We start from the raw sequence: 19,172 nt of genomic DNA, 5'->3' as shown, positions 1-19,172 counted from the left end.
ATTCATAATGCTTGAGAGTAAATACTTTTTTATTTAAATTTTTATACAATATATTATGATCATGACTTTTCCTTACTAACCACCTCCTGGATCCTACCACTTACCTACTGAGTCAACTCCCTTCATATTTATCTCCTCTCTCTCTCTCTCAAAAATTAAAATCAAAACAAACAAAACAGACAAAATATCAAAAAAAACTCAAAAAAAAGAACCAAAAAAAAAAAAACTCAACTGAAACAAAAAGTACATCTAGTGTGTTCTGTGTTGACCATCTATTCCTGACTATGGAGCCTGGACAAATTATGGTTAACATACCCAGTGACACTCCAGTGGACAAAATTGATGTTTTCCTTTCCCCTCAATTATCAATTGCAAATAGCTTTTATGTTGGGGTGGGAATTTGTGTACACTTTCCATTTGCAGCAATGGAATTTGAGTTACATGAGTCTGCAGGCCCACACATGCTGCCTACTCTTCTGTGAGTACATATGTGCATCAGTCCTATTGTGTCTGGAGTCTCGGTTCTTACATCATGAAAAATGCCTAAAGAATGCATCTATATTTCACCCTCTACAGTTGTTTCTCTGATGTGAGCCACTAAGAAAAACTCTTCCTTTGGAAAAAACAAGAGTAAGGGAGGGGGGATTCTAAATAATAAGCAGAAAGGGAAAATACCCATGAAGAAATTAGGATAAGGAGGAAAGGATCAAGTGGTATAAAAAAAGTCCATTTGTAGAGAAAGAAAAAACAAGTGATGGGATAAAGGATTTTTTTCTTATTTTGAAACAGAAAAAGACCTCTAGTTTGCCAATAATTTGTTAGACAATTTCACAGAAAATAATAATAAATTTTTTACGAAGAAATTACTGACTTATTGAATCAAATATTCTGTCCTTGCCATGACTCCCATCGACTTAGAATTCAGAATCAAACCTTTGTACATCAAGAACAGAGAAGGTCAGCAGTTGGAGTAACCCATTGATTAGAAGATAAAAGCATTCATGACATGATGCCATATTGCCATATTACTACAGTGTGAATCCACTTGGTTTATAAAGAGAAATCTGTGTTTATTAAAGCGATTTGAGAACTTTGGTGTGACCAGAACAACCACACATCAGCTTCGTGCATATCCCATCCTGACATGAATTCTGCTAATTCCACAGTCAGCAGTTTAAATATTATGCTGCAAATTTTGCTGAAAAGCTTTTCTGAGCTCTCTGAGGAACATGCTGCTGCCAAAACCCGTTTCAATAGAAACACTTCCTCACCAAGATGAACAGTATTTTGTTCAACTTCAAAGAAGTAAACATATATGATTACTTACACAAATAATACTTTTATTTAAATATATGTATAATATGAATGAATGGTAATATGTGAGAAAATATATACATACATATATGTATATATACTGCTACATATATGTATATATGTGTCCATGTATTTACATATATGTTCACATATATATTTACAATACCAATGTCCTTATTCATTAACACAATGCCACCACAATCATGTTCTCTTCTTCCCTCTCCTGTTCCCCTTATACTTTCTTACCTCTCTCCCTCCTTGTACAGCCTCCAGTCTTTTCAGGCTTAAACCCTGGAAGAAATGAAATATATATAATACATAACTATACACATGGAATCAGCTCAGAATCAGTATTACCACAAGAACAGTACACTAAAGGAAAGTACTCTGGATTAAGTGCTCACAAAGAAATTTCCTTCTCTAGTGTTAGGAGTGTTTTCCATAGAAGAAAATGTTCTCTTTCTCTTCTAGCCCCAGGTGCTCCAGGAGCTACAGGTTACTGTGCAGACATGGCCAAGTCCAAGAACCACACCACATACAACAAGTTCTACAAATGGCACAGAAATGGCATCAAGAAACCCTGGTCACAAAGATATGAATCTCTTAAAGGGGTTGACTCCAAGTTCCTGAGAAACATGCTTTGCCAAGAAGTACAATAAGAAAGGCCTGAAGAACATGCAGACCAACAATGCAAAGGCAGTGAATGCACGAGTAGAGGCTATCAAGACCCTTGTGAAGCTTCAGGCCATCAAGTCCAAGATGTCAAAGGGCCCCAGCCACAAACTCAGCTGTCTGACTTTCATTGCTCACACCAAACTTGGGAAGAGGATTCGAAACTACACGGCCAAAGGTCGGAGGCTCTGCCAACCAAAGCCCACGGTTCAAACCAAGGCAGGACAAAGTTCAAGCTAAGGCTCAGGCTTCAGCTCCAGCTCAGGATTCCAAAGGTGCCCAGGCCCCTCTGAAGGGTCCACAGAAAAAGCACCTGCCAATGTGATCACAGATGGACTGCTGAGACACACCTACCTACACACTACTTGGAGATGACCGTGTCCTATGTATGTTGTTTTTATAAATAAACTTAAAGCAAGATCTATTAAAAAGAATGAAAGAAAGGAAGGAAGGAAGGGAGGAAGGAAGGAAGGAAAGAAGGAAGGAAGGAAGGAAGGAAGGAAGGAAGGAAGGAAGGAAGGAAAAGAAAATGCAAAGCCTAGCCAAATACATACTATGCATTCAAGGAAGAAGGTTTAACCTGTTTATTATCAAACTAATTGCAAAATGAGTTTGTGACACAGATGGAAAAATCCATCTTGATTGCTTTTCTGCTATATCTATCTATCTATCTATCTATCTATCTATCTATCTATCTATCCATCCATCCATCCATCCATCCATCCATCCATACCATGATTATTTATAATCTAACTTCATTGAGTCAATGAAACTTTTATAAGGGAATATATAATAGAGTGGTTACTTACCTTGTGCATTGGTCAAATGATTAATCTCATTTAAGCATTGTATTAGACATTAAAAATACATATATACACATATAAACCTCCAAATATTACATGATTATACCAAATAAATATGAAGACCAACTTCAAGATATGGTGTCCTAAATGTAATTCTCTAGTTATATGAACAAGGCCTGAATAGACATCTGCATAGACACAGCTTGGAATGACATTGAACCATCTTTAGGTTGGAAAGGGAAGGCATAGAAAGCACTCCCTCCTACAGCAACAGTAACTCTTCTTAGCACGCAATTTGAGCTCCAACAGTCTGGCATCACTGGCATTCACTGCAATGCAGAAGTCTAGCTTCTACCCCAACACAAATAGTCCTGTGCACTGTGTGACCTAGAAGCAAGCCTAGAGACATGGTTCAACCATTATACGAACATAATGCTCTTATAGTTTAGCTCCCAACTCCTAGGTCAGATGGCTCACAATCAGCATTACCTTCAGCTCCCAGGTATCTGACTTCATCTTAAGGCAACTGGCAACTGCTATCAAGTACATTTACCCACATATGATGTATCACAATTAACAATAAAAATTAATATGTTTAAAATGCTGAGAAGCACCGTACTTAAGAAATGATAATGCTGAGTCAAGCTGCAGGAACCCTGTGGTCCAGACTGTGCCTGGATCTGAAAGGACCTGGTCAAAGAGCTCCCAAACAAATCCTGTGGGAGGGAGAGCTAGACCTTCAGAGGGGCAGACACACCTCAGAAACCAGAGGAGACTACTCTCTGACCACATTTCTGACTCTAGAGGAAAACACCTAACACCAGCATTGTTCCCTGCTCACAGGGACCAAGAAGTAGGGGCAGGGCCTTCTGGTTGCTGCCCTCACGGAGAGCTAAAACCTAGCCACGAGGAGTGACTTTAGGCCCGAGACCAGAGGTAAGACCAATTTTCTGCTCCAAGTGACCTGCCTGGTGGACTCAGGACACACAAAGGCAAAATTCCTCCAGGACTGGACACTTCCAGTTTCTAGCTGGCACCTGAACCTCCCTGATCCCAGCCCACAGCTCCCTGTTCCCAAACCCCATGTGAGAAAGAACTTATCACCCAGACATGTGGGCACCCCTGAGACTGCAGAGCAGGAGAGACCACCACTTCTGCCCACCTTTGCCCACATCCCTGGCCCAAGAGGAAACTGTATAGGGCCTCTGGGAACAGGAAGATAGGGGCAGTCAAGCTGCAGGAGCCCTGTGGTCCAGACTGTGCCCGGATCTGAACAGCCCCATTCAAACAACTCTCTGCACCCAAACCCCATGGGAGGGAGAGCTAGACTTTCAGAGGGGCAGACATGCTTGGGAAAGAAGAGGAGACTGCTCTCTGCCAACATTTCTGACTGTAGAGGAAAACATCTAGCACCATCAGGGTCCCCTGCGCACAGGGACCCAGAAGTTAGGGCTGGCCCTTCCGGTTGGTGCACTCACAGAAAGCTGAAATCCAGCTAAAAGGAGAGACTTCAGGCCCGAGACCAGAGGTAAGACCAACTTTTCTGCTCCAAGTGGCCTGCCTTGTGGACTCAGGACACACTCCCACAGGAACAGATGAAAGCCAGTGGACAGGAAAGACTACACGCCTAAAAGCAGAACATTTTGTTCCCATAACTGGCTGAAAGAAAACAGGTAAACAGCAGTATAGCACTCCTGATACACAGGCCTATAGGACGGTCAAGCCACTGTCAGAAATAGCAGAAAAAGGTAACACCAGAGACAATCTGAAGATGAGAGGCAAGCACAGGAACCCAAGCAACAGAAACTAAGACTACATAGCATCATCAGAGCCCAGTACTCCCAACAAAGCAAATACTGAATATCCAAACACACAAGAAAAGCAAGATCTAGATTTAAAATCACATTTGATCATGATGATGGAGGACTTTAAGAACAACATAAAGAACTCCTTTAGAGAAATCCAGGAAAACACAAATAAACAAGTAGAAGACCTTAGAGAGGAAAAACAAATATCCCTGAAAGAATTACAGGAAAACACAATCAAACAGGTGAAGGAATTGAAAATGGAAATAGAAACAATAAAGAAAGCACAAAGGGAGAGAACCCTGGATATAGAAAACCAAAGGAAAATACAGAGAACTGTAGATACAAGCATCACCAACAGAATACAAGAGATAGAAGAGAGAACCTCAGGAGCAGAAGATTCCATAGAAATCATCAACACAACTGTCAAAGATAATGTAAAACGGAAAAAGCTACTGGCCCAAAACACAGGATATCCATGACACAATAAGATCAAACCTAAGGATAATAAGTATAGAAGAGAGTGAAGACTCCCAACTCAAAGGACCAGTAAATATCTTCAACTAAATCATAGACAAAAACTTCCCTAACCTAAAGAAAGAGATGCCCATAAACATACAAGAAGCCTACAAAACTCCAAATAGATTGGACCAGAAAAGAAACTCCTCCTTTCACATAATAGTCAAAAGAAAAAATGCACAAAATAAGGAAAGAATATTAAAAGCAGTAAGAGAAAAAGTTCAGGTAACATATAAAGGCAGACCTATCAGAATTACACCAGACTTCTCACTGGAGACTACAAAAGCCAGACGAACCAGGACAGATGTCATACAGACCCTAACAGAACACAAATATCAGCCTAAGTTACTGTATCCAGAAAAATCCTCAATTAACATAGATGGAGAAACAAAGATATTCCATGACAAAAGCAAATTTACACAATATCTTTCTACAAATCCAGCCCTGCAAAGGATAATGAATAGTAAAACCCAACACAAGGGGACAAGCTACACCCTAGAAAAAGCAAGAAACAAAACAAACAGAAGACAACCACACAAACATAATCTCACCTCCAAGTACGTAGATAACAGGAAGCAACAATCACTATTCCTTAATATCCCTCAATATCAGTGGAATCAATTCACCAATAAAAAGACTCAGATTAACAAACTGGATATGAAAAAAGACACGTGCTCCACTATGTTCATCGCAGCCTTATTTATAATAGCCAGAAGCTGGAAAGAACCCAGATGCCCTTCAACAGAGGAATGGATACAGAAAATGTGGTACATCTACACAATGGAATATTACTCAGCTATCAAAAACAATGACTTTATGAAATTCGTAGGCAAATGGTTGGAACTGGAAAATATCATCCTGAGTGAGCTAACCCAAATCACAGAAAGACATACAGGGTATGCACTCATTGATAAGTGGCTATTAGCCCAAATGCTTGATTACCCTAGATGCCTAGAACAAATGAAACTCAAGACGGATGATCAAAATGTGAATGCTTCACTTCTTCTTTAAAAGGGGAACAAGAATACCCTTGGCAGGGAATAGAGAGGCAAAGATTAAAACAGAGACTGAAGGAACACCCATTCAGAGCCTGCCCCACATGTGGCCCATACATATTCAGCCACCCAATTAGACAAGATGGATGAAGCAAAGAAGTGCAGGCTGACAGGAGCCGGATGTAGATCTCTCCCGAGAGACACAGCCAGAATACAGCAAACACAGAGGCGAATGCCAGCAGCAAACCACTGAACTGAGAATAGGACCTCCGTTGAAGGAATCAGAGAAAGAACTGGAAGAGCTTGAAGGGGCTTGAGACCCCATATGTACAACAATGCCAAGCAACCAGAGCTTCCAGGGACTAAGCCACTACCTAAAGACTACACATGGACTGACCCTGGACTCTGACCTCATAGGTAGCAATGAATATCCTAGTAAGAGCACCAGTGGAAGGGGAAGCCCTGGGTCCTGCTAAGACTGAACCTCCAGTGAACTAGACCTTTCGGGGGAGGGCGGCAATGGGGGGAGGGTGGGGAGGGGAACACCCATAAGGAAGGGGAAGGGGGAGGGGGATGTTTGCCCGGAAACCGGGAAAGGGAATAACACTCGAAATGTATATAAGAAATACTCAAGTTTAAAAAAAAACAAACTGGATACGTAATGAGGACCCAGCATTTGCTGCCTACAGGAAACATACCTCTAGGACAAACACATATGCTACCTCATAGTAAAAGACTGGAAAAAAACTTTCAAACGGTCTGAAGAACTAAGCTGTAGTAGCTGTGCTAATACCGAATAAAATCAATTTTCAACCAAAACTCATCAAAAAAGATCAGGAACGATACTTCATATTGATCAAAGGAAAAATCCATGAAGATGAACTCTCAATTCTAAACATCTATGCTCCAAATTCAAGGGCACCTAAATACATAAAAGAAACCTTACTAAAGCTCAAAGCACACATTGCACCTCACACAATAATAGTAGGACATTTCAACACCCCACTCTCATCAATGGACAGTTCATGGAAACAGAAATTAAACAAATACATAGACAGACTAACAGAAGTCAAGAATCAAATTGATTTAACAGTTATTTATAGAACATTCTATCCTAAAACAAAAGGATACACCTTCTTTTTACCACCTCATGGTACTTTCTCCAAAATTGACCATATAATCAGGCACAAAACAGACCTAAACAGATACAGAAAGATAGAAATTATCCCATTCGTGCTATCAGACCACCATGGCCTAAAGCTGGTCTTCAATAACAATAAGGGAAGAGTGCCAACATATACATGGAAATTGAACAATGCTGTACTCAATGATACCTGGTCAAGGAAGAAATAAACAAAGAAATTAAAGACTTCTTACAATTTAATGAAAACAAAGGTACAACATACCCAAACTTATGGGACACAATGAAAACTGTACTAAGAGGAAAACTCATAGCGCTGAGTGCCTGCAGAAAGAAACAGGAGAAAGCACATATCAGCAGCTTGACAGCACACCTAAAAGCTCCAGAACAAAATGAAGCAAATACATCCAGGAGAACTAGAAAGGCAAGAAATAATCAAACTCAGAGCTGAACTCTACCAAGTAGAAACAAAAAGGAATAATCAAATAATCAACAGAACCAAAAGCTGGATCTTTGAGAAAATCAACAAGATAGATAAACCCTTAGCCAGACTAACGAGAGGACACAGAGAGTGTGTCCAAATTAACAAAATCAGAAATGAAAAGGAAGACATAATAACAGAATCAGAGGAAATTCAAAAAAAATCATCGATCCTAATATAGAAGCCTATATTCAACAAAACTTGAAAATCTGCAGGAAATGGACAATTTCCTAGACAGATACCAGGTACTGAAGTTAAATCAGGGACAGATAAACCATTTAAACAACCCCATAACTCCTAAAGAAATAGAAACAGTCATTAAAGGTCTCCCAACCAAAAAGAGCCCAGGTCCAGATGGGTTCAGTACAGAATTCATGCAAATCTTCATAGAAGGCCTCATACCAATACTATCCAAACTATTCCACAAAATTGAAACAGACGGAGTTCTACCAAATTCCTTCTATGAAGCCATAATTACTCTTATACCTAAACCACAAAAAGATCCAACAAAGAAAGAGAACTTCAGACCAATTTCCCTTTTGAAGATCAACACAAAAATATTCAATAAACTTCTTGCAAACCAAATCAAAGAATATATCAAAACAATCATCCATCATGATCAAGTAGGCTTCATTCCCAGGCATGCAGGCATGGTTTAATATACAGAAAATCATCAAAGTATTCCACTACAAACAAATTGAAAGATAAAAACCTCATGATCATTTCATTACATGCTGAGAAAATATTTGACAAAATTCAACACCTTTATCCTTCATGATAAAAGTCCTGGAAGAACAGGAATTCAGGGCCCATACCTAAACATAGCCATATATAGCAAACGAGTAGCTAATATTAAACTAAATGGAGAGAAACTTGAAGCAATCCCACTAAAATCAGGGACTAGACAAGGTTGCCCACCTTGTCCCTACTTATTCAGTATAGTTCTTGAGGTCCTAGCCAGAGCAATCAGACAATAAAAGGTGATCAAAGGGATACAGATTGGAAAGGAAGAAGTCAAAATATAACTATTTGCAGATGATATGATACTTAAGCAATACCAAAAGTTCCACTACAGAACTATTAAACCTGATAAACACCTTCATCAAAGTGGCTGGGTATAAAATTAACTCAAATAAATAAGCCTTCCTCTACACAAAATTAAGAAAACAAGACCCTTCATAATAGTCCAAATAGTCCCAAATAATTTAAAATAACTCGGTGTGACTTTAACCAAGCAATTGAAAGATCTGTATAATAAGAACCTCAAGCCTCTGAAGAAAGAAATTGAAGATATTGGAAGATGGAAAGATCTCCCATGCTCATGGATTGGCAGGATTAATATAGTAAAAATTGTCATTTTACCAAAAGCGATCTGCACATTCAATGCAATCCCCATCAAAAATCCAATCCAATTCTTCATAGAATTAGAACAATTTGCAAATTCATCTGGTATAACAAAAAACCCAGGATAGCTAAAACTATCCTTAACAATAAAAGGACTTTTGGGGGAATCACTATCCCTGAACTCAAGCAGTATTACAGAGCAATAGTGATAAAAACTGCATGGTATTGGTACAGACACAGGCAGGTAGATCAGTGGAATAGAATTGGAGACGCAGAAATGAACCCACACACCTATGGTCACTTGTTTTTTGACAAAGGATCCAAAACCACCCAATGGAAAAAAGATAGCATTTTCAGCAAATGGTGCTGGTTCAACTGGAGGTCAACATGTAGAAGAACGCAGATCGATCCATTCTTATCACACTTTACAAAGCTTAAGGCCAAGTGGATCAAGGACCTCCACATCAAACCAAATACACTCAACTAATAGAAGAACTAGTGGGGAAGAAACTTGAATACATGGGTACTGGAGAAAATTTCCTGAACAAAACACCAGTGGCTTATGCTCTAAGATCAAGAATCAACAAATGGGATCTCATAAAACTGCAAAGCTTCTGTAAGACAAAGGACACTGTTGTTAGGACAAAACGGCAACCAACAGATTGGGAAAAGATCTTTACCAATCCTACAACTAACAGAGGGCTTATATCCAAAATGTACAAAGAACTCAAGAAGTTAGACCGCAGGGAGACAAATAACCCTATTAAAAATGGGGTTCAGAGCTAAACAAAGAATTCACAGCTGAGGAATTTTGAATGACTGGGAACCATCTAAAGAAATGTTCAACATCTTTAGTCATAAGGGAAATTCAAATCTAAACACCCCTGAGATTCCACCTCACAGCAGTCAGAATGGCTAAGATCAAAAACTCAGGTGACAGCAAATGCTGGTGAGGATGTGGAGTAAGAGGAACACTCCTCCATTGTTGGTGGGATTGCAGACTGGTACAACCATTCTGGAAAGCAGTCTGGAGGTTCCTCAGAAAATTGGACATTGAACTACCTGAGGACCCAGCTATATATATCTTGGGCATATACACAAAGGATGCTCCAATATATAACAAAGACACATGCTCCACTATGTTCATAGCAGCCTTATTTATAATAGCCAAAAGCTGGAAAGAACCTAGATGCCCTTCAACAGAGGAATGGATACAGAAAATGTGGTACATTTACACAATGGAATATTACTCAGCTATCAAAAACAACGACTTTATGAAATTCATAGGCAAATGGATGGAACTGGAAAATATCATCCTGAGTGAGGTAAACCCAATCACAGAAAAACAAACATGGTATGCACTTTTGATAAGTGGATATTAGCCCAAATGCTTGAATTATCCTACAAGCAAAGAACACATGAAACTCAAGAAGGATGACCAAAATGTGGATGCTTCACTCCTACTTTAAATGGGGAATAGGAATACCCTTAGGAGGCTATAGGGAGGCAATTTTTAAAACAGAGGCTGAACGAATGCCCATTCAGAGCCTGCCCCACATGTGTCCCATACATATAATAGCCACCAAACTAAATAAGATGAATGAAGTAAAGAAGTGCAGGCTGACAGGAATCGGATGTAGATCTCTCCTGAGAGACACAGTCAGAATATGGCAAATACATAGGCGAATGACAGCAGCAAACCACTGAACTGAGATCGGAACCCCTGTTGAAGGAATCAGAAAAAGGACTGAAAGAGCTGAAGGGACTTGAAACCCCATATGAACAACAATGCCAAGCAACCAGAGCTTCCAGGGACTAAGCCACTACCCAAAGACTATACATGGACTGACCCTGGACTCTGACCTCATAGGTAGCAATGAATATCCTAGTAAGAGCACCAGTGGAAGGGGAAGCCCTTGGTCCTGCCAAGGCTGGACCCCCAGTGAACGGTAATGGGGGGAGGATAGGGAGGGGAACACACATATAGAAGGGGAGGGGAAGGGCTTAGAGGCATGTTGGCCTGGAAACAGGGTAACGGATAACATTTGAGATGTAAATAAGAAATACCCAATTTAATAAAGATGGAAAAAAAGAAATGCTCATGATGTAGCTAGCATACTTTGAGCTGGGCAGAAGAGGGGACAGGGAACAAAAACATAATAGATGGTTAAATTATAAGGATTTTCAAAGGAAATTTGGACTTTCTTATACACATGTTACTTTGATAGTAAGAGATTAAAAAATGTGGGCTGACATACTCTCAAAATTCAGACTAACTTCTTTTCCTTTTCTTCTTTATAAAAGAACTGCTCCTTTCAGGGGAATGTTCATCGCAAACAACGATAAATGCTTGAAGTGATAAATATACTAATCACTATGATTCGATCAGTATACTTTATTCACACACATCAAAACATCATACTTTATTGAATAAAGTGATATGGGTGTTACATATTATTAAAATACATTAACTGGGGTTGGAGAGATGGCTCTGTATAAGTATTGCTTTTATTTCCTCAGATGATGGGCTGAGATATGAGTCATACCCAAGCTGTGTGAATACATGAATATAAGCACAGAACATTTCTTTCTCTGTTCTAAATATTCCTAAGTCTAGGTCTAGAAGCTTCTCACTTCCAAACAATCAAATCTTCCTAGCTGACTGATTAAATTCAGCTTCTCTGGGCTTCTGATTGAATTGCTCTGCTGGGCCTCATACTAACTTTGGCAATGTCTTGTAATCTTCTGATTCCTTCTCGTTAACTGGCTTATTCTGTTTATTCCTGTGTCTATTTTTTTCCTTGCTGCAACCTCTATCTGTAAAAATGTCCCAGTCAAAACTACCCTTCACAAACAACACATCACACACCAAAATCCCATGTCCAGTCTTTTTTCGCCCTATGCTGTTCTTTTCTGTGCTGTTCTCCTTAGAGTTGGGCATAGTGTATCTCTGACTCACTCTGTCAAATCTTTCTCTGATTCATTATTTTATCTGCTTCTTAATTAGATATCACTTTCAAATATCGTTGTTTCTACAACCTAACCTTATCTTCATTAATAGTGGAAAAAAAAGGTGTATACAATTGTTTGTCTTCATTCAAGAGTAGCCATGTTGCTGGGTTAAAGTTCTAGAGTTTAGCAGTTAAGAGCACGGGATCCTCTTAAAGACCTGGATTAGATCTCTAGCACCCATATGATGGCTTACAACCATGTATAACTCCAGTTCAAGGGGTGTAGATGTCTTCTTGTAGCCTCTTTGGGCAATAGGCACCCACGTAGTATACAGATATGCATACAACCAAGATAAAAATATGTGTAAAATAATTTAAAAAGAAAAACAAGTGAAATGATATGTAGCTATAATGTATATTAACAAAATTAAAGCATTTTTTGTATTTCTCTATAATTTAACAGAACAGGGAAGCATAATTTTTCATATTAAAATTAATAACTTTATTCAAGTCTGAATATTTCTGTTTCTGATAAGAATATGAACATTACATAACTTGAATTATAAATTTGCCTTGTCTTCAACATATCTAGTACAAAGATTATTTTACGAAGTATAAAAGTAACTTTTATTCACCAGATATAATTATTGTCAAAGGCTTACTGTTGAATAAGTTCACCTGTACTAGTTTGTACAGACCTCTGGCTGACTGGTTCAACTCAGCTTTTATGGCCCAAAAGTCCTCTCCAAGATGACTAGTTTACACTGACTTTTCCTGGCTTTTCACTTGGAAAAACAGCCTCTGTATTCCACAAACTGAACTGCACTGACTGAACTGAACAGAACTGAATGGAGCCACAAGGCCTCAGAGGAACTCAAGTATATTCAACTGAACTGCGTTGAACTGCACTAAACTGCACTCCACTATATTGCCTGTACTAAATTGAACTGCACTCACTGAACGGCCCTCCATTCCTGACTTTGTACTGCTCTTAAATAGTTTTTATTTACTTTCTATTCTTCGGAAGTGTTGGGTATATCCCATCTCTGACTCATTCTGTCAAATCTTTCTCTATTAGGTTATTTTGTCTGCCCCTCAATTAGGCATCACTTTCAAATATGGCTGCTTCCCTCCACAAACTAAAGTCACCTTCATTGTTTGGAATTAAAGGGTGCATACTAAGGGTGTATGTGTATTCCAGCCAGAGGGATTGAAGGTGTGTCAATCCAGCCAGGTGACCCAGACCTATTTCTTTAGATGTGATCCCTTGCCAGAGTATCCATATTGCTGGATTAAATTCCCTCTACAGTGAAGTAGTATACTACACTAAGAGTATTCTGCCTATTTATTTCATAATTTAATAAAAAGTTAACTGTTTCCACTGTTCACAAAAATGTTGTTATAACAATTTAAATATTTCATATCTAAAGGGAGATTAAATTATCCAATTACTTCATTGAGTATCTATATACGATTAGAATATTAGGTCAGGTGGGCACTCCTGAGGCTGCAGAGCGGAAGAGACCACCAACACTGCTCACCCCTGCCCACATCCCTGGCCCAAGAGGAAACTGTATAAGGCCTCTGGGCTCCCGTGGGGGAGGGCCCAGGAGCGGCAGGACCCCTGCCAGAGACACCTCCGGACCCTGAAGGAAACAGACCGGATAAACAGTTCTCTGCACCCAAATCCTGTGGGAGGGAGAGCTAAACCTTCAGAGAGGCAGACAAGCCTGGGAAACCAGAAGAGACTGCTCCTTGCACACACATCTCGGACGCCAGAGGAAAAAGCCAAAGACCATCTGGAACCCTGGTGCACTGAAGCTCCCGGAAGGGGCGGCACAGGTCTTCCTGGTTGCTGCCGCTGCAGAGAGCCCCTGGGCAGCACCCCACGAGCGAACCTGAGCCTCCGGACCACAGGTAAGACCAAATTTTCTGCTGCAAGAAAGCTGCCTGGTGAACTCAAGACACAGGCCCACAGGAACAGCTGAAGACCTGTAGAGAGGAAAAACTACACGCCCAAAAGCAGAACACTCTGTCCCCATAACTGACTGAAAGAGAGGAAAACAGGTCTACAGCACTCCTGACACACAGGCTTATAGGACAGTCTAGCCACTGTCAGAAATAGCAGAACAAAGTAACACTAGAGATAATCTGATGGCGAGAGGCAAGCGCAGGAACCCAAGCAACAGAAACCAAGACTACATGCCATCATCAGAGCCCAATTCTCCCACAAAAACAAACATGGAATATCCAAACACACCAGAAAAGCAAGATCTAGTTTCAAAATCATATTTGATCATGATGCTGGAGAACTTCAAGAAAGACATGAACACACTTAGGGAAGCACAGGAAAACATTAATAAACAAGTAAAAGCCTACAGAGAGGAATCGCAAAAATCCCTGAAAGAATTCCAGGAAAACACAATCAAACAGTTGAAGGAATTAAAAATGGAAATAGAAGCAATCAAGAAAGAACACATGGAAACAACCCTGGATATAGAAAACCAAAAGAAGAGACAAGGAGCTGTAGATACAAGCTTCACCAACAGAATACAAGAGATGGAAGAGAGAATCTCAGGAGCAGAAGATTCCATAGAAAACATTGACTCAACTGTCAAAGATAATGTAAAGCGGAAAAAGCTACTGGTCCAAAACATACAGGAAATCCAGGACTCAATGAGAAGATCAAACCTAAGGATAATAGGTATAGAAGAGAGTGAAGACTACCAGCTCAAAGGACCAGTAAATATCTTCAACAAAATCAGAGAAGAAAACTTCCCTAACCTAAAAAAAGAGATACCCATAGACATACAAGAAGCCTACAGAACTCCAAACAGATTGGACCAGAAAAGAAACACCTCCCGTCACATAATTGTCAAAACACCAAACACACAAAATAAAGAAAGAATATTAAAAGCAGTAAGGGAAAAAGGTCAAGTAACATATAAAGGCAGACCTATCAGAATCACACCAGACTTCTCGCCAGAAACTATGAAGGCCAGAAGATCCTGGACTGATGTTATACAGACCCTAAGAGAACACAAATGCCAGCCCAGGTTACTGTATCCTGCAAAACTCTCAATTAACATAGATGGAGAAACCAAGATATTCCATGACAAAACCAAATTTACACAATATCTTTCTACAAATCCAGCACTACAAAGGATAATAAATGGTAAAGCCCAACATAAGGAGGCAAGCTATACCCTAGAAGAAGCAAGAAACTAATCGTCTTGGCAACAAAACAAAGAGAATGAAAGCACACAAACATAACCTCACATCCAAATATGAATATAAAGGGAAACAATAATCACTATTCCTTAATATCTCTCAATATCAATGGCCTCAACTCCCCAATAAAAAGACATAGATTAACAAACTGGATACGCAACGAGGACCCTGCATTCTGCTGCCTACAGGAAACACACCTCAGAGACAAAGACAGACACTACCTCAGAGTGAAAGGCTGGAAAACAACTTTCCAAGCAAATGGTCAGAAGAAGCAAGCTGGAGTAGCCATTCTAATATCAAATAAAATCAATTTCCAACTAAAAGTCATCAAAAAAGATAAGGAAGGACACTTCATATTCATCAAAGGAAAAATCCACCAAGATGAACTCTCAATCCTAAATATCTATGCCCCAAATACAAGGGCACCTACATACGTAAAAGAAACCTTACTAAAGCTCAAAACACACATCGCACCTCACACAATAATAGTGGGATACTTCAACACCCCACTCTCATCAATGGCCAGATCATGGAAACAGAAATTAAACAGTGATGTCGACAGACTAAGAGAAGTCATGAGCCAAATGGACTTAACGGATATTTATAGAACATTCTATCCTAAAGCAAAAGGATATACCTTCTTCTCAGCTCCTCATGGTACTTTCTCCAAAATTGACCATATAATTGGTCAAAAAACGGGCCTCAACAGGTACAGAAAGATAGAAATAATCCCATGCGTGCTATCGGACCACCAAGCCTAAAACTGGTCTTCAATAACAATAAGGGAAGAATGCCCACATATACGTGGAAATTGAACAATGCTCTACTCAATGATAACCTGATCAAGGAAGAAATAAAGAAAGAAATTAAAAACTTTTTAGAATTTAATGAAAATGAAGATACAACATACTCAAACTTATGGGACACAATGAAAGCTGTGCTAAGAGGAAAACTCATAGCGCTGAGTGCCTGCAGAAAGAAACAGGAAAGAGCATATGTCAGCAGCTTGACAGCACACCTAAAAGCTCTAGAACAAAAAGAAGCAATTACACCCAGGAGGAGTAGAAGGCAGGAAATAATCAAACTCAGAGCTGAAATCAACCAAGTAGAAACAAAAAGGACCATAGAAAGAATCAACAGAACCAAAAGTTGGTTCTTTGAGAAAATCAACAAGATAGATAAACCCTTAGCCAGACTAACGAGAGGACACAGAGAGTGTGTCCAAATTAACAAAATCAGAAATGAAAAGGGAGACATAACTACAGATTCGGAGGAAATTCAAAAAATCATCAGATCTTACTATAAAAACCTATATTCAACAAAATTTGAAAATCTTCAGGAAATGGACAATTTCCTAGACAGATACCAGGTATCGAGGTTAAATCACGAACAGATAAACCAGTTAAACAACCCCATAACTCCTAAGGAAATAGAAGCAGTCATTAAAGGTCTCCCAACCAAAAAGAGCCCAGGTCCAGACGGGTTTAGTGCAGAATTCTATCAAACCTTCATAGAAGACCTCATACCAATATTATCCAAACTATTCCACAAAATTGAAACAGATGGAGCCCTACCGAATTCCTTCTACGAAGCCACAATTACTCTTATACCTAAACCACACAAAGAAACAACAAAGAAAAAGAACTTCAGACCAATTTCCCTTATGAATATCGACGCAAAAATACTCAATAAAATTCTGGCAAACCGAATTCAAGAGCACATCAAAACAATCATCCACCATGATCAAGTAGGCTTCATCCCAGGCATGCAGGGATGGTTTAATATACGGAAAACCATCAACGTGATCCATCATATAAACAAACTTAAAGAACAGAACCACATGATCATTTCATTAGATGCTGAGAAAGCATTTGACAAAATTCAACACCCCTTCATGATAAAAGTCCTGGAAAGAATAGGAATTCAAGGCCCATACCTAAACATAGTAAAAGCCATATACAGCAAACCAGTTGCTAACATTAAACTAAATGGAGAGAAACTTGAAGCAATCCCACTAAAATCAGGGACTAGACAAGGCTGCCCACTCTCTCCCTACTTATTCAATATAGTTCTTGAAGTTCTAGCCAGAGCAATCAGACAACAAAAGGAGATCAAAGGGATACAGATCGGAAAAGAAGAGGTCAAAATATCACTATTTGCAGATGACATGATAGTATATTTAAGTGATCCCAAAAGTTCCACCAGAGAACTACTAAAGCTGATAAACAACTTCAGCAAAGTGGCTGGGTATAAAATTAACTCAAATAAATCAGTTGCCTTCCTCTATACAAAAGAGAAACAAGCCGAGAAAGAAATTAGGGAAACGACACCCTTCATAATAGACCCAAATAATATAAAGTACCTCGGTGTGACTTTAACCAAGCAAGTAAAAGATCTGTACAATAAGAACTTCAAGACACTGAGGAAAGAAATTGAAGAAGACCTCAGAAGATGGAAAGATCTCCCATGCTCATGGATTGGTAGGATTAATATAGTAAAAATGGCCATTTTACCAAAAGCAATCTACAGATTCAATGCAATCCCCATCAAAATACCAATCCAATTCTTCAAAGAGTTAGACAGAACAATTTGCAAATTCATCTGGAATAACAAAAAACCCAGGATAGCTAAAGCTATCCTCAACAATAAAAGAACTTCAGGGGGAATCACTATCCCTGAACTCAAGCAGTATTACAGAGCAATAGTGATAAAAACTGCATGGTATTGGTACAGAGACAGACAGATAGACCAATGGAATAGAATTGAAGACCCAGAAATGAACCCACACACCTATGGTCACTTGATTTTTGACAAAGGAGCCAAAACCATCCAATGGAAAAAAGATAGCATTTTCAACAAATGGTGCTGGTTCAACTGGAGGGCAACATGTAGAAGAATGCAGATCGATCCATGCTTATCACCCTGTACAAAGCTTAAGTCCAAGTGGATCAAGGACCTCCACATCAAACCAGACACACTCAAACTAATAGAAGAAAAACTAGGGAAGCATCTGGAACACATGGGCACTGGAAAAAATTTCCTGAACAAAACACCAATGGCTCATGCTCTAAGATCAAGAATCGACAAATGGGATCTCATAAAACTGCAAAGCTTCTGTTAGGCAAAGGACACTGTGGTTAGGACAAAACGGCAACCAACAGATTGGGAAAAGATCTTTCCCAATCCTACAACAGATAGAGGCCTTATATCCAAAATATACAAAGAACTCAAGAAGTTAGACCGCAGGGAAACAAATAACCCTATTAAAAAATGGGGTTCAGAGCTAAACAAAGAATTCACAGCTGAGGAATGCCGAATGGCTGAGAAACACCTAAAGAAATGTTCAACATCTTTAGTCATAAGGGAAATGCAAATCAAAACAACCCTGAGATTTCACCTCACACCAGTGCGATTGGCTAAGATCAAAAACTCAGGTGACAGCAGATGCTGGCGAGGATGTGGAGAAAGAGGAACACTCCTCCATTGTTGGTGGGATTGCAGACTGGTACAACCATTCTGGAAATCAGTCTGGAGGTTCCTCAGAAAATTGGACATTGAACTGCCCGAGGATCCAGCTATACCTCTCTTGGGCATATACCCAAAAGATGCCTCAACATATAAAAGAGACACGTGCTCCACTATGTTCATCGCAGCCTTATTTATAATAGCCAGAAAATGGGAAGAACCCAGATGCCCTTCAACAGAAGAATGGATACAGAAAATGTGGTACATCTACACAATGGAATATTACTCAGCTATCAAAAACAACGAGTTTATGAAATTCGTAGGCAAATGGTTGGAACTGGAAAATATCATCCTGAGTGAGCTAACCCAATCACAGAAAGACATACATGGTATGCACTCATTGATAAGTGGCTATTAGCCCAAATGCTTGAATTACCCTAGATCCCTAGAA

The 19,172-nt window shown here is 39.4% G+C and overlaps 1 protein-coding gene across 3 annotated transcripts in view; it reads right to left on the bottom strand.

Moving 5' to 3' along the window:
- Nucleotides 1–19,172, bottom strand: part of Ccser1 (coiled-coil serine-rich protein 1) — a 1,236,544-nt gene that overhangs the window by 425,813 nt on the left and 791,559 nt on the right. For 2 of the 3 annotated variants that reach the window (XM_039108140.2, XM_017592802.3), the window contains exon 10: nt 1,561–1,605. The exons of the other annotated variant lie outside the window; for it this stretch is intronic. In XM_039108140.2, coding sequence (XP_038964068.1) covers nt 1,561–1,605 — 45 coding nt within the window. The remainder of the gene's footprint in view (nt 1–1,560; nt 1,606–19,172) is intronic. 3 annotated transcript variants of the gene reach the window in all.

This window comes from Rattus norvegicus, chromosome 4 (assembly GCF_036323735.1).
Source record: "Rattus norvegicus strain BN/NHsdMcwi chromosome 4, GRCr8, whole genome shotgun sequence".
NCBI lineage: Eukaryota > Metazoa > Chordata > Mammalia > Rodentia > Muridae > Rattus > Rattus norvegicus.
Note: the sequence above shows the minus strand (reverse complement) of the source record. Positions and strands in the feature narration are given on the sequence as shown.